The sequence below is a fragment of the Strix aluco genome, chromosome 5, assembly GCF_031877795.1.
Source record: "Strix aluco isolate bStrAlu1 chromosome 5, bStrAlu1.hap1, whole genome shotgun sequence".
NCBI lineage: Eukaryota > Metazoa > Chordata > Aves > Strigiformes > Strigidae > Strix > Strix aluco.
The window spans coordinates 9,595,540-9,612,026 of NC_133935.1; the positions used below are offsets into that span (position 1 = coordinate 9,595,540).

Consider the following 16,487-nt stretch of genomic DNA (forward strand, 5'->3'; position numbering starts at 1 on the left):
CAGGGTTAATGGACATTGGTCCAGGGCACTTACTGGATGTTGGCAGGAATGTTTTTGTTCTTTTTCTTTGACTTGTGATTCTGATGAAGCATCGTGAGATTCACCATGATATCATAAGAATGCAAAGAATCACTCTCTTGAATCTGTAAGAGCTCTTTTGTTTTGTTTAGCCAGGTCTTTGCTCCTAGTACTGATTTTCTACTAACACATTTGATAAGGTATGTTAAAAAATACCATGCCGTGTTTAAACTGATATAACAAAAAGCACCACAGTTCATCTTTTAAGTCCTCTAGAATACTTGGGTAGGAAAACTGGAATTTATGAGATGTTACATTCTTGTTACTCTGCATACTATGCAGAAGTTCATCTAAATGTGATACTTTCATTGAAGTACTCTGTCAACAATATTCCTTGTTAAGAAGCTGCATCCCAAATGTAGATCAAGCACCCTCAGGAACCCTAGAATACAAGATTCCTATGCATATTGATTCTGGCATTTAGGGCAGCCTCTAACCTGGAACAGACAGGCCTTCTGAAGTCCTACCCGTTCCTTTCTCTGGAATCACATACCATATTGCTACCGCATTTCCAACTCAGTGTGCATGTTAATTGGGAGTAGCCCTTTCCCTCTCCCGGTCACACACGGATGCTATCATTTTATTTTGAAAAGTAAGTTTCATCAGACCAGTAAATAGCCACTTGGTTTTAATTTCATCAAGGCTATTCCTCATTTAAGAGCAAAGAGAACCTCACCTGGTCCGATTTCAGTGCAGCGACATTTCCTCACTTTCACCTAGGGTCATTTAAGCCAGTGACACCAGTATCTGACCAAATCAGCTCTCCCAGGGCGCTTAACTTACATGGCTGTGCAACATGCAAGCAACCTTTTCACGAGTAAGATAATCACACACATCACGTGCTTTCCAAGCACCAACTCTGCATACAGCAAAGTCCACCCTCACGCTTCCACAACATGATGTGTTATACAGATCCTCAGTCCTTCAGGATCTGCTGCATGAACCAATGTAAATGCTGCTGTTGTCTCCCAATTTAGCTGCAATGTTTCCTTCCAAGAAAATGCAAACATGCTCCTTGATTATTGCCAGTCCTGTTCTCTCCCAGAATCTCTTCAGATTCAGTCAGAGTCTCTTGATGCCCTTTTTGCCTTGTTTCATTAACTTCTTATGGTATAGAATTAACATGAGACACACAAGATTGTTCACAGGGTCTCCATTTCTGGGTACTTATCACAACATCTCTTATACTCGTACCCTACGGCAGTCTTTGCTCACTAGCTTTTGCATTAAACATTCCCAGCTGCTACCACGGTCCCTCAGCTCACCAGTGTGCATGAGAAGACATGGAGTCCTCAAATCCTTAATTCAGCTCCGCTTCACCAGTGCACGAGGCTGGAGTCACGTGGATGAACGGGAAGTCTGCCACTCAACAAGAAACAGGATTTGCATCAAGTACCCATGAAATTCTTCCCTCTGCCTCAAGAGCGGATGAATCCAGCAGACAGGTCAATTTGGCACAGAAAGGGCAGTACATCAGTGAGAAGGGCCCACAAAGATGACAAAATGAAAAGATGTGAGATATGGGTGGGAGATACACAATACACTGGTTGTGGGGCTCAGGGAGGTGAGAGAAGAGGGAGAAGGCTGGTTGTTGGAAAGGATGTGAAAAAGAAAAGGAAAAGAAACAAAAGAATGAACGACAAAGAAAAGGGCATGGTCAGAAATAAGGAACAGGAGGAAAGAAAGTAACTACAGAGAGGAGATTTTTTAAAAAATCAGGAGAAAAGAGGTCAGCTCCTGAAGGAAAGGGACTACAGTAAATATTTCTCATTAGAAACAGCATCCAGTCAGGCAGACTGAAAGTACAAGAGAAGACAGATGGAGACATATGTGCAAAAAAACCTCAGGTGTCAGGACATAATTGTAGCAGTAAGAAAGAGACAATCATGTGACTGAAGAAGAGTGTAAATCAAAGAAAAGAGAAACTACATTTACTCAAATGGTGGCCGCTTCTCCTCACTTTATGGACATCTATTCCGAATCTAGCTGTTGCTCGCTACTGTCAAAGGATGCAGCAGTACATTATTCACAACCATTTTGTGAGCAAATATGTCACTAACTAGACAGAAACAAGTAAAGAATGCCATTTCTTTCAGCTCTCAGATGCACCCAGAAAATATCTGCATACCAAAACTAGCAGAAAGGACATTAATAAATCATCATAACGTACTCCCACAAAGGTTGGTACCTGTCAGAACTAATCTGAGCATATAGAGCAAGCATTTTATGCTATTAAGTTCACAGCCGAAATGTGCTTGTCGGAAAGTCTTCACTCAGTCCCAATGTGCCTAGACTTACAGATTCATAAACCTTGTATGAATTTAGTCCCTTCCACACTGTCGCTTCCCTCCCCTTAGAAAGTACTATGAAAGTAGACCAGTGCTTTGAAACTAGGAGCCTGGCTTTTCTGAGAAGCCTCTAGTCTCCTCTGAACAATATGCAAAGCAAACTCAGGGAGGGAACATGAGAAAAAAGAGAAGTCTTCTTTCCTCCTTCTTTTTTTGCCTAAGACTCACCAAAACAAGAGTCTAGTATTGAATATTCAGCACTGAATACTAACTGCTCAATAGACGGTCTGTTTGCAGAGCTCAAAGTGGAAATGACCCAGCAAGGAGGAGAGGTGAACACGCTGCTCCATCCATGTGATTAAACTGCTCTGTAAATGCAGTCCTCCCCAGTTCTCCCCACCTCGTTACAATGGAGGCCATTTGCTGCCCCTACCACAACTCATTTAAAAAAAATGTTTGCATTAGAGGGGCCCCCGCACCAGTATTGTCCCCATGACTCTGCATTTAGGAGAGGAATGCTATCCAACATTGGGAAACCTGTGCTAGCCAGTCCACCCGACCAGCAGGATCCGTTATTGCCACGGCTTGGGAGGAAGGAAGAACAGGGCGCAGTTTACAGAGGAGCAGAGCGCCCTGCTGGGTGTCTCAGCTCTCAGCCTGCGCAAGGCACAGACAAAATCTCACCCAGCAGCTGCCTTGCTCTGCTGTGGACCTCCGAGGTCTCTTAAGCGCTCCTCCTCTGAGTTAGTGCACTATGGCGTCACACAGTGAGCACCCAGGAGGCCCAGCTGGGCCACAGGCTGGCGTGCAAACACAACACGCCATTTAGCAAACCTGTCATTTGCACACAGCCTCTCATAAGGCCAAATTTTCCTTGATCACTAAAATATAGCTCATTCTACCCTTGACCCTGAGAGGCCCAGAAGCAGCAGCCTTTTACTGACACGAGGTGAGTGTTGCAGACCTGTCAAGCTCTGCGTGAGAATTCCTGGTCTGGCTCTCAGGTGACGTCTGTTCCCCACGGGATCTTTGTCTCACACGCAGCACCGGGCACGGCTCCTCTCCTGCTGACCCTGGGGTGCCAAACGTGTTAGCGAGGAAATCTCTGACCTGCTGCTCAGCCAGGTCCGACATCCAGAGTGCTGGAGCTGAAGGGCTGTGCTGAGGGGTGGGTGAGGCTCTGCAAAGCAGCCCGTTCCCTCCAGCCACCTCGTGAGCCCACGCACCCAGGGAACACCCACCGCAGGAGCAGACATCTCTCGTCACAGAACACCATGCTACTGCTGTACCCTGATACATAGCACTTGTGGAGTAGGAGTCCATTTCCACATTTGCTTGCACCGTGGTTTTTCACAGTGTCTATCAGGTCACTGTCACCTTAAGGACCAGCAAGAATTTTTGTTTCCCCATGTTGTTTAAGTTTTGTAGAGGAACAGGATTTTACTTTCCTCTGAGCATCAGAAATGGCAACAGCCAAGAGCAGGGTACCCACAAGCTATGTCACAGAAGCTAACAGCATTAAATACTAATTTGCTTAATTAGGACATCCTGCCACATGTTCATGGTTAAACTGAATGTCAGATGAGGTGGGAACCACGCAAGTCAGGGTGTTGAGGATTGCTTTTTTCCTCTTTGAAGAATAGGATTGGGTCTACTTCCTTCAACCATCCATGAATTTTAATCAACAAATGGCCTGTTTCTGCAAGATCCTAGAGTATTAACAAAGCATAGAGCCTTTCCTCCTTGTCTTCTGACATACAGGAGCTTTTGGTCTTTTGCAGGAGGTTACACCTTTGTTACAGGATTCTGGAAAGTGTCATGGGTTGTAGAAACAATGTTCTGTGGGGTGTTTTGAATTAGGTAGGGACTGCTGTCACCACAGGCGACCCAGCTCTGGGTTACAGGTGGTTTCTCCAAGCATTGGATGACTGCTCATGAGATCCCACTTATGAATTGGGCTTCCCCTCCATACTGCCCTTCCTCTGCTGCAGCTGAGGTAGTTGTAGCACTTCTGAAATAGTTTAGCAATTAGTATCATTCTAGGGAAGAAAAAAAAAACCAAAAAAAGAGAGTATGTTGACCCTTCTATCATTGCATTTAGTGGTACTTGTATTTACCCCTACATTTGGCTTTTTTCACTACTTTTAAATTCCCCTTGTCACCGCATTTCTGATATTTTATTGCTTTACAAGTTTAGCACAAACTAGATCTGAATTTACAGATCTATACAAGAGCAAAAAGCTCAGGCCTGTTTTGTTGGCTTAGGGGTCTCATTTGCAAGCTCACATTTGCATGTAAGGCATTTTCCATATCATGAGTTCTACATGACTTAATGTGCCTGTAAGTCTCGCCCCAAGTAGCCAAACCAGTAAAAATGGCTTCATTGAAGAAAAAGGGATAGTCTAATAGCATTATTCTAAGGAGTCAAAGTTGAAAAAGAGAAAAAGAGAAGGTGAGAAACAACAAGTAGTTCTATTCCTAGTGATGGTATTCTTAAAAAAAAAAAAAAAAAAAGAGGCAATAATTTCTAACACTCAAAACTTGTAGTCCTTACTTCCAGGCAAATCTCCTTTTCTCTAGATATGATCTCAGCAAGCAAATCAAAACCCCTATAGAAGAGGATTTTGTGTTTCCAAGTGTTTGAGTCTATGCCATGGGGTTCATGAGCACCCAAAGCTCCAGCAGGAAGTTTGTCAGAGCGATGACCACAGCATCAGGCTATAGCAAGCCTAGAAAATTGATTAAATCCCAGCATATGTCCCCAGCCACTGCTCTGAAATTAATGCCTCTAATTCCCAGGGCTGTAAGTTTCAGGGAATCACTCATTCAGAGAATGTTACAACTATCTAAAATGTCTTGTTTCCCATTACCATAATATTTGGGATCCTGTGCAAAAATGCTCAGGGTAAGCTGCTAATTAATTGCAAACCCATCATTCATAGCTGTGAATCGACTCCTTGGTTCCTGTAATAAATTCCATCTCAGAGAAATTAAGTTCACTTACCAGTAAAAGAAAACCAAGTGCTTAAGTGTAGCTGAAGCGAAGGAAATGGGACAGCACTGAGCCCCATGTTTCGGTCTTGCAACAATTTAAGCTGCAAATGAGCTTTTTCTTCCTTACTGGGGGCAGTGAGAGCCAAGGCTCTATTTAACCCTCTCCATTTTTTTCTGATTTGAAATTTATCAGTAAGGAAAGAATGGCCAAAAGTATTTAACCCAACACTTACTTATATACAGAGAATGAAACCACAGCTCTTGCAACAAGCCAGCGAGACTCTGCCACTGACTTTAAGCAACATTTCTAACACTGGCTAGTATTTTATAGCTAATAAACTGCTCTTGCTGCAAAACTTGTGGGAGAAAATAAATGTAAATGAAGACAGGCCAGGACTGCTAGTTATGCATGTAAAATAGCTGCAATTAAGTTATGACACATTCCCAACCGTTGGGAGGGATCGTTATGAGCTAACCCTGGGCACCTGCCCTCTCCCAGGCACACACATGGATTTCAACAGGTGTCTCCCTTGTGGAGCCATCGCAGAATCAGGACCCATCTCTAACAGCAAATTGTATTACAGTTTTAAACACAGAAACTCTGCGCCACATATATACAATTCTACAGGACCTAGAAGATGTGTGTAAACATGGTTTTTGTACAGAAATATTAAAAAAGCCTACACGGGCCTCCACTGGCTTAATAATCACCACGTACTCTTCCTTCCTACGCTTGTTATGTATAGGATCGCTCAGCCATCAAATATCCTTTATGCTATCCATCTTCCTAACTAGAATGTTAGCAATCAAATCCCCTCGGCCGCCGGGGCGCTGGGCTCCAGCAGGGTCGGATCGTACGGGGTATTCATTTTCAGACACAATGAAACAAATAGAAAATCCAGCACAGATGCAGGGAAACAGACAAGCGAGTGAACTCAGAAAATTCACAAACCTCAGTGCTCACGGAATTGTGAGCTAATTATTTGGACTCGAATGTCACATCAAGTATCCCCAAAGGACTGACCTTATATTTGTATTAGTTACATGACAGCCCACTGCTGCTCTAAAGGCATTGTCATGAACCATCAAGCCCTGGCTGTATTTAAGGCCACCTCTTCAAAAGTCTTCATCTGAAGAGGCACTAACGTTTCATCACCGTGCGGATTTCAGTGATCGCACAATTTCATCTTTATTTTGCTATGGTGAAATCCTACGTATAGAAACAGTATCCCAGCGGAGGCTCCTCCTTACGGCTGTCCTATCTTGCAAACTACTTGCAAATTAAGCTAGAAAAATGAAGAGGTGTTTACACGGGGAGATGCTGCAGATTTACAGCTACGCTAACCTTCTTCTTTGCCTGCACGCTCACTGCTTCAGTGGCTGAAAACCAGACTTATTTTCTAAAAGCAAACAAGGCAGCGACACTGATGGAAGCTGGGCACGGTGCTGATGACTTTCTGTGGGACAGCTCTAACAGCATCACAAGTATCTTAGCACAAAATGGTCTCTTCTAATTTCAAGAAGATCTTTCGCTCAATAGGGGTTTACTACAGTAAAGGTACAGCTGCGATAGACCAACTGAGGTTACAGGTTTCTTTATAACCTCACAAACAAAAGTTTTATCTCTCTGAATCCAGAGTCTCTTCTTTAATGAGGGTTTTACCCAAATAAAATCTTGAGGACTGTAAACCCTAAACTGTAACTTAAATACATGAAATAGTTTCCTACAGTAGTCTGGCTATTCTTATGCAAAAGCTTGTTTTCATTCTTTTTTCCCTTCATCCTTTTAAAGACCTTTTCTCTACTGCAGGTAAATAACAGATCGCGGAGCAGTGAAAAGTATCACAATTCCCTCTCCCTAAGTATTTCAGAATTAATTCATTAACAGACAAATAAATCACAAAATCATTCTTTTCTCTGAGTCAGACTTAAAAGACGAACTTCAAGGAAATTTTGACCAATTTACAAACCTTTAAAAAATCCCTATGGATTTTACAAAGTTATTAAAACTCCCTCAGGAATGATGACCTGATCCAGTGCTGGGACTTGTGCGTAGATCCCAGTTCTGCTGCTGCTGAAGGCAGAGGGAGCTGCCAAGGATCAGGCCCTACTGCGCAAACATTGTCCGCAGAAACTCTGCAGCCAGCAGGAAAGAAAACATTTTTGCTGGGTTTTTTTTTGTTTGTTCCATTTCTTTCATGTGTCTTATAAGATACGAAATGACGTAAGACAAATAGTCAGGTTCAATTTTATAAAGGACCAGTGGTGTTTCTTTTGCATGTCCATATTATATCAAATTTAGGATTCAAAAGAATCATTGAGTCATCTGAACTGCTAAGCAGGTAAGAGCCTTTATAAACACAAATCCTGGAACAGTAAAGAACTTCTTTTATTTACTAGAACAAAAATAAACCACATTTTTGCTTGAGTATGAAAAGTACTCCGGGAAAGTAAGGAAAAAAGCCAATAGCAAGCTCCTCTTTATCTATTAGTAAACTGTGTTGCAATAAGCAAAGCAAACAGTTTTCAGCAGCAAAATCAACCACTCATTTGGATCAAAAAAAAAAATCGAGACCTAGGACCTGACGCTTCAGCGTTATAGTTCTGTTCTGAAATGTCACAACTGCTTTCTCAACTAGCACTCAAGTATTTATTATCAATACTGGCAATTTCATTAATTGAACCGGGACATGAAAGCCATTAATTCCCTTCAATCAGTGCTTATATGCCAGATCCTTTCTAAATGCCAGCTCATAGAAAAGGTCACCCACCACTGCTGCAACGCCCGTATATTTGCAAGAATATGGACCGAAATCTGGCCACCACCACAACGTGTTCGGCTCAGGAGCTGAAACCCGCTTTTCGTGGTTCACACGAACTGCTTTAAGGGCCTAATCCCAACGTCCTTGACAGCACTGAAAGGCTTTCTGCTGATTTTAATGGGGTTTGGATCAGCTCCTAAGTCTCAGCTTCACGTCCCAAGGATCTCATCCATCTAGCGCTTGGAAACCAGCGGAGTTTTTGCCTGGCTCCAACACTGAAATAACGAGGGATATTTATTGAGTCATGCAGAAAAGTTGCACTCCAAGAAAGCGCCTCCGCTCCCTTCGGCTCCTGCTCCCTGAGGCGGTGCGGCGCGGCGCTTTCCCAGGGGGGACGGGGAGGGTGGCAGCCCCCCGAGAAACCCACGCCGCCCCGCGTCCCCTCCACGCAGCTCCCTGACCGGGCGGCACCCCGAAAACCCCCGGGGAGGGGGTTTCCTGCGTTGGGACAGCTCCGTCGGGGCGGCGGGGGCGGGCACCGGGGGTCCCCGGGCGCTCCCCCTGCGCCGGGTGCCAACTCGCGGTGCCGCCGCGGCCGCGGGACCCCCCATCCCGCCCCCGGCCGTGCACCCCCGCCGGCAGCGCCTCGCCCTCACCGTGCCGGTGTCACTAGGGGGGGCTGCGGCTGTGAAAACCTGTGATTAATACTCGGCATCTCCTGCAAAATCTGCCTCCCCCCGCCCCAGCCGCCCTCCGGGGCTCCCCGGGCACTGGCCCCGAGCACCCACACCCGGTGGGCTCTGTCGGGGGCGAAGATGGGGGTCCCGGTGCCCCGGCAGGCTGCGGGCACGGAGGCGTCGGGAGGCTCTGCCGGGGGTGGGGGGCGAGAGCCGGGCCGAGCGCAGGGTAGGCGGCGGCGGGCGCGCCCCGGCAAGCCCCAAAAGCCGGACACGGCCCCCCCCCGGGAGGACCCCTTTGTGCCCCACAGCGAAGGGGCGGGCGGGCGAGTCCCGGGGGGGGGCCTGCAAACTTCCCCCGGCCCGGCTCGGGGGAGTCACGGGCTTCAGAAACTACGCCCGGAGGCGGGCGGGCGCCTGACGGAGTTAACGGCGGCGGCAAAGCGAGGCGAGGAAAGACGCCACAAACCGCCCGAGAAGGACGTGTACCTCCCCCCCCCCCCCCGCCACCACCCCGGGGGGTGCCCCGCTCCCGGGCAGCAGGAGACCCCCGAGGACAGCTCCCCGCCAGCGCCGTCGGGGCCGCCCGGCCGCCAGCCCGCCCCCCGGCGCCCTGCCTTGGGAGGGGAGCGGCTGGGGTGGGGGGTTCCCGGGGCTCCCCGACGGCCAGAAATAGGTTTAGGCTTGGTGACAGCCCCCGTGGGTCACTGCCCAGGTTAGGGGGACATGAGCTAAACTCGATGGAAGCACACGGCGCTGCTGGGGGAAGGGGAAGGAACCCCACCGGTCCCTTGCCTTAAAATTAGAGCCGCGGGTGATTTTTTTTTTTTTTTTTTTTTTTTTTAATCCCGCTGCTTTAGGGAAAAACTGTTAAGGAGAAATTAAAACATGACTGATTTTTTTCAATGAAGCCATATTTCTCCACAATGCAAAAGGATCTTTACATAACAACTGAAACTCAGGAGAAAAGCTAATTGGATTAAGTCCTCTGAAAGGGAGGTTAAGGTGTCTGAATGAGACAACTGCAAAGCTCCACTTTTCTTGCCATCTGTTTAGCAAGACTAAAGTGTTTTCTGATTAATATTATCTTAATCAATCATGCTGCCATTTATTATAACCATTCTGAATTTAAGGAACGAATGCTACGGAGGCTCCGCCCGAGGATGGACGGTTTTGAATGCAGGGCTAGAAAACGCGGGGCTTGTTCGCTTTGGTTTGATTTTTCTTCTTTCCCTCAAGCCCCGTTACTCTCGACAACGAGAAGTTGCCAGCAGTGCCCCTCGCTCCGTCCCGGCGGTGCCGCCGGACACAAGTGCAACTTTCTTTTAAACCCTGCACACGCCCTGACCTGAACACAACGATTCCTGCCCCGCCGAGCACTTGCTCGCCGGAACAGCCCCCCCCCGGGTTTTGTCCCGGGGCCCCGGCAGTAAAAGTGGCCCAAACCCGGCCGGTGTCGCCGGCGGCCGGCGAGGGGCCGAGCCCCCGCCCCGGGACCGCGGCAGGCGCAGCCTTCTTTCCCCTTCTGGTTTTGGTTTGGTGTTTTTGTTTTTTTTAAAATAAATATTTAAATTTTACAAAATGCTCTTCTGGCCGCGTTGGGGGCGAGGGGTGAGAAAACCCTTGGCGGGTTCGGGGCGGCGGGGAGCCGGCGGGCTGCCCCGCCGCCCCTTTTGCCCCGTCCCCACCCGCACCAGCTACACCGGGCCGGCGCCGGGAGAGCCCGGAGGAGCTGGGACGGAGCCGCGGGGCTCCCGCCGGAGCAGCCGGGACGCGGCCCGCCGCGGCCGTCGGGGAGGCGCGACGGCGGGGGGGGGGATGACGACGACGACGACCCGATCCCGCTGCGGGGTCCGGCGGGGCTGGGGCAGCCCGGCTCTCCGCTCGCCGGCCACCTCGCCGCCGGGCACGGCGGCTGCGGGAGGGGACGGGGCAGGTCAGGAGCGGGAGAGCCGTGCCCGGGCTGTGCCGTAACCTGCGAGCTGTCCGCCTGGGCAGGCGGGGAGGGCCGGAGCAGGGGCTGTTTTCCGGCGCTAATACAATAAATGAAAAGCGCGGAGGTTCTCTGTGGCGGCGGGCGCTGCGCGCAGGAGGGAGCGCAGCCGTTACGGCCGGTGGCTACCGGGCTCCGCAGCGCCGGGGGAGCACGGGCAGGGCCGGCGGGAGGCAGCGAGGGAGAAGGTGCCGTGGTTTCGGGAGGCTGCCGGCTGACAGCCGCCGTGGGAAGAGCTAGAGCTAGGCCTGGGCCCTGCCCCCGGGGAGAGCCGCCGCCCTCGGGCCGGGCCGCGGCGGCCGTCGGGTGTCCGGCCATGGCCCTCGGGGCGAGCGGCCCCTCCGCTGCGCCCGTGCCCCCTCGCCTCCCGCCGGGGCTGCTCCCCGGTGTGGCACTGCAGCAGCCCTCCTCCCGTCCGGCCGAGCTATCGTTTTGGGGGTGCGGGGGGAAAGAGACCCACGCTGCCCTTCCCCAAACTCCCTCCCCTCTAAAGCAGCCCAGCCCTGGCTCTGCCTGCGGGACAGGGCGATCTCGGCGCTGGGCTCGCCCTAATCCACCAACCATCTTCCCTAATAAAACTCGTTTTCTCGCCCCTCTGAAAGGCTCCGCTCAAACCTAAGCGAGCATCTAAAACTAGAAGCGGAGAGGAAATTAAGTTTGCCGGCCGGCAGCCTATGGAGGAGAAAAGAAAAAAAAAAAAGAAAAAAAAGAAAGGAAACCACCCTCCGCTCCATCGTATCTGCAAGTGCGACTGGAGGTCCCCAGCCCAGGAGCGAGGGCTCCCCCTCGGCGGCCCCCGCACCCCGCTCCCCGCACACGCCCGGGCTCCCCCGCCTGCGAGGCCGGTGAGGCGGGCGGCCCCCCCCCGCCGCCGCCCGCGCTGCCCCCGCCGCCACGGTCAAGTTGAAAAGTCCCCGCTGGTGGGCGAGAGGAGCCCGCTGCCTGCGAGGGGGGCACACACGCACTTACCTGTGGAGTCCATATCGGGTTCCTCCAGCAACCCGCAATGCATGCTCTTCCCATGGACGGGACGGGAGCCCCAAGGTCCCGGGGTGTGGAGAGAGAGCCCCTATCTCAGAGATGCGCGGGGGAGAGGGAGCAGGGTGGCGGCGAGAGGGTGGGGGGGAGGGCAGAGGCAGATAGTTGGGGGGGGTGGGGGGGGAGTTAGCGCGGGAGAGAGGGACACTCCGTAATCCAGCAGGGGAAAGCCAGACCCGTCAAAATGTTTGCGGATGTTTCATGGGAAAAAGCATCATTTTATAGAAGCCCTGATGGGAGAAATGTCATTGATAGGCCAGCCAGCCTGATGAATGGCTGCTACTCAGATGGGGATGTGGCAAGGCTCAATGTGAAGCCCATTGTGATGCTGTTTTGAATAAGAAAAGCTTTCCTCCAAAAAGGGGGGCCTTAGATCTACGCAATCCCAACACTTCGACTTCCCTCTTCTATTAGAGCATTAGAAACGTTTTTCTTATTTAAAGTTCCAGCGGCCTTTCCACTCCTCCCTTCCCTCCCCCAGCCCCCACCCAAGGTCCTTGGCTCATTACAGCCCGAGATCAAAATTGGCTTAGATCTTCAAACGGGCACTAGGTTTGGGGTTGTGCTCTTTGGGGCTGCCGGGTGTGCGTGCAGCGCCGCCGAGCTCCCCTCCTCCTCCTCCTCCTCCTCCTCCTCCTCCTCCTCCCGGTGGGCTCTGGGTTGGGATCCTTCGCGGGCACATGGCGTTGGAAGCTGCACAGCTTCCCAAATATCTTGTAAGCTTAGTTTATTGGGGGAAAAAAAAAGGGCGATGTGTGTGGGTAGGGAAGGGGGGGGGTGTGGGGTGTGAGGGGAGAGAGAAGTTGCCAGTGTCTGGGCGAGCGGTGCCGGCGTTGCTGACCGGCGCCGGGGACTCCCCCTGCGTCTCCCCGCGGCCCCGGGGAGCGGGGGGCAAGGCGGGGTGGGGGCCGCCCCGCCACCGGCCTGTCTGCCCGCGGAGAGCGGCTGGCCCGGAGAGCGTTCCGTGGGACCGGGAGCGGGGGGAGAGCGGGGCGGTGGGAGATCCCGATGGCCAAGAGAAATGAAGAACCAAAGGGGTGCGTTTTCGAACTCGTGTTCCCTTCCAGCTTCAGCCCGAGGATGCGAGGATCCCTTTTCGGGTTAGCACGTTGCGGGGGGAGAGGGGGGCAGGACGGAGGCTGGAAAAAGTTGCTTATTCTGCATGCGGTTGTATGTGCTGGAAGTGGAAGTAAAAGTGCAAAGCTAGGGCTCTGATAAAAGTGGCTGGTTTAGGGAAGGAAAAGCTGTGATTAGAATATGAATAGAGCTCCAGGAGAGGAAGAGAAAGGGGGATTATAGCTGAATTACTTTGACCATGGACAGAGCCAACGTTTTCCACTCTTCTCCCCCTCTCCCCTCCCTACACCCAGACTACCCCCCTTCCCTCTCCCCTTCGGCAACACACACACACAAAAAAAAACCCAACCCAAAACCACCAACCCCACACAGCACAACAAGCGGCGAGGTTGCTGAAGAGGAAGCCCAGCGCTTCGCAGTGCCCTCGCGTCCCGGGCGGGCCGGCGGTGGGAGAGCCCCCGCCGCTCACCCCGCGGGACCCCGCCGGGGGCGGCCGCCCCAAACCCACCCCCCAGGCCGAGTTTTGGCGCGGGGAGCCCCGTGTGCCTGACCAGAAGGCCGGTAAAAATAATACCGGGGTGAGACAGTGCAAAAACCGAGAAGGCGGCCGATGGCGACTGAGAAGCGCTTGAGGCCGCGGCGGGGAGCAGAGGTCCGGCGAGGCGGGAGCAAGGCCCGGGGAGGCTGGCACTTCTCCTGCCTCTACTGCCCCCACCCCACCCCAAAAACAACCCCAACCCAAAGCAAGGGCTGTGCTTTTTCTCCCGGCTGCCATGGCTTTCCCACTGGAGCAGTCCCACTTCTCCCTTCCCTCCACCGCCCGTGTGCTGCCGGGCTGGCTCTGGCTCTGCTCCCGGTGGCACCGCACCGGGGACCCTACCGGCAGAGGAGCAGGGGGGTTGCAGGGCCGGCTCTGCGGCCGCCGCCCAGCCCTTCGACGGCGCGGCCCGCCGCTCCCGCCGGCCTCCGCCCGCGCCCCGCTCGCCCCCGCCCCGGCCTTCTCCGCCCGCGGTGCTCCGGCCTCCCCCGGCCACCTGCCCAGCGGCGGGTCGGGCTGCCGGGACCCCCCCGCCTCTCCGCCGGCGGGACCGGTGCTCCCTCCCTCTCCGTGAGGGGAACAGGCTCAGCCCCGCCGCCACGCCCCTGGGGGCCTTGCGGGTGCGTGTGAGGATATTTTTGATTGCCGCCGCCAAACCGGGGTCATTTCCCTGCCTTTCTAAGTTGTTGGGTTTTTTTCCCTTCCTTTTCCCCTAAGGTTTTACTGTGGGGTCGTGCCCGTGGGCTGAGGGGCCTTTGGGGCCTGCCTGCCCCCCTCGGGGTCGAGGGCCCTGCGGGGAAGCGGAAGCCCCGCGAAAACATGAGCGACATTTTGGGCCGTGAGCCGCGCTCGTCTCCGAGGCATTTTGAAATCAGCATAAACTTTAAAAAATGGGGAATGCTGACAGCGCTGCAGGGAGCTGTCTGTAAGCAGGGAGGTTACCTGGTGCTCGCATGGCTTCCAGTCGCGGCCCTGGCCCTGCGGCTGGTCGCGGCCCTCGGCAGCCCGGCGGGGAGGCTGAGGCACCCAGCCCCGGGCAGACACGAGCCCGCGGGCACTCGCCAACGCTGCCAGGAGGGCAGCGGCAGGCAGGGGCCTGACTTCTGGAAGCGTTGAAGACCTACAGTGGCAGCCGCCGCGTCTCCCTCACAGGCACTCTGCACTTGTGGAAATCCGGCCTTCACCAGTTTAAAGCTTCGGAGAGCTGCTTCTGTGTTGTTGATGTCCCAGAGAGAAGCAAAATAAAAATACAGGATGTGTGAACGTAGGGATACGTTCTCTCTAGGGGGCTGAGAAGGCTGGGATTTACCACAGCTTGGATGTCTAGAGGCTTGGGCTCTTCTTTGACATGATGCAGATGTACGTTCTCTATAGGTGATGATGCATGGGCAGGGCCATCATCAGCACTTCTGTTAGACCAGAGGTACTTGCTGCAATCTGCTTACTCCCTGCCTCTCCAGATTAGTTCCTGTCCCCACATTGTTGTGGAATAGGTCAATGCTGTTGTCTTCTTGCTTACCTAATCCCCCATCAGTGGTGTACGTCCGTAGCTCAGTCATTGTTACTTGTTTGGGTTTTGCTTACCTTTTTAAAAAGCATCTTGTGCTTCTGGATATCCCATGTGACACTTAATAAAGTACTTTATTCCTCTGAAAGCGTGGAGCATCTCCTCCTGTGCTGCAGGTTGGCAGTCTACAGATGAAAGCACTGCAAGTCACTAGCCTTTTTTTTTTTAACATGTAGGCTGCAGGATTTGATTTGATACAGAGTAAAGGGCAAAGATGCAAAAAGTATAAAACTGGGAATTTTCACTCCAGGTTCTTGCCTATGCAGAACATCTACAAGCCATAACATAAACAGTATAAACCTACACAGCATCAGATGGTGGATTTTTAGTGTAGAGGGACTCTTGCTATTGTGAAAAGACCACCACCTTTATTCAGAAAAGAACACAAACTTGTGCTGCTGCGTGGAGAGAAGAGCAGGGTCACCAAAGGAACAGAAGACATGTTCCAGACTGCATCTAAGCTGCTGAACAAGTGGATGTGACGCTGTCATATCCTTTTAGATGACTGACTGATAATGAGTTTCTTTTGATGGTTTAGCAAAGCAGAGGCAGAGTGAAAGTAATGACAGTCCATATCAATTTATCACCCAGATAATTCGAGCTCTTTCAAAAAACACGTTTCTATGACTGTCTTCCACTCTGCAGTCAATTGTGCCAGTAGGCTGCGACCACACAAACTTTTCTTGCCATAAAAAGCTCCATATGCTGGTACTAGACTCTAACATCAGTATTTTGGGGGTAAACACCAAGAAGAGCTTTTTCAGCAAAAGAGAACTGTTGGCACAGAAACAAAAAAGTATAAACAGTTATCTATTAATTTAGCTAGAATATCTGAGGCAACTTTAGGCTGAAGTTCTAGAGAAGTTTTCCCATGGACTGTCTGGGACAAGAACCTGCATTAGTTTTAGGAATGAGCGTGAATGGCTTGTGAAAGGAGTCATGTAAAACAGTTGTCTGCAATACCAGGGATCTGAGTTCAATAACTCAGGGGATCCTTTCGAATCTGATGTATCTCTGCGCAGACTGTAAGATTGCTGGCAGCAGCCAAACACACAGTGACACTTCATTATTTTAGCAGTGGCTGCAGTCTGTGAGTGGTTCCATATTTTCTTACTTGCCTCAGCCAGCAGCCCCCTCCTCTCAGAATGAACCCTCACTTCTGTCCACCCTGCTTCCCAGCTCTGTTCTTCTCTTTCTGCTGTCTTCATCTATGAGGCAAATCCCATGGAAGAAACAGAGAAGGATCTTGTTTCTGTATTGGCTTCCCTTTCCCACTTGCTCATCTTTATTATCAGAACAGGAAATGTTAACTTTATTTTACATATATTATCACCCCCGAGGAAGCTATATGTATAGGTGAAAGACAGGATATGGAGTAAGCTGACAGATGTCTTCTGGAATCAACTCTCCCTATGTGCTTGGGGAGCGTGATGCTGACAGATGGAGGAACTGGAAGAGGAACATCAAAAGGCTGC

General features: G+C 51.4%; 1 protein-coding gene across 4 annotated transcripts in view; it reads right to left on the minus strand.

Moving 5' to 3' along the window:
• Positions 1-11,869, minus strand: part of RFX4 (regulatory factor X4) — a 98,284-nt gene extending 86,415 nt beyond the window's left edge. For 3 of the 4 annotated variants that reach the window (XM_074825322.1, XM_074825317.1, XM_074825316.1), the window contains exon 1: positions 11,762-11,869. Coding sequence is in view for 3 of the 4 variants with exons in the window: in XM_074825317.1 (XP_074681418.1) it covers positions 11,762-11,804 (43 nt within the window). In the remaining variant the exon portion in view is untranslated. Of the gene's footprint in view, positions 1-1,343; positions 1,438-11,761 lie in introns of all 4 variants that reach the window. The other variant, XM_074825318.1, reaches the window with a different exon arrangement.
• Between the last annotated feature and the right edge of the window lie 4,618 nt (positions 11,870-16,487).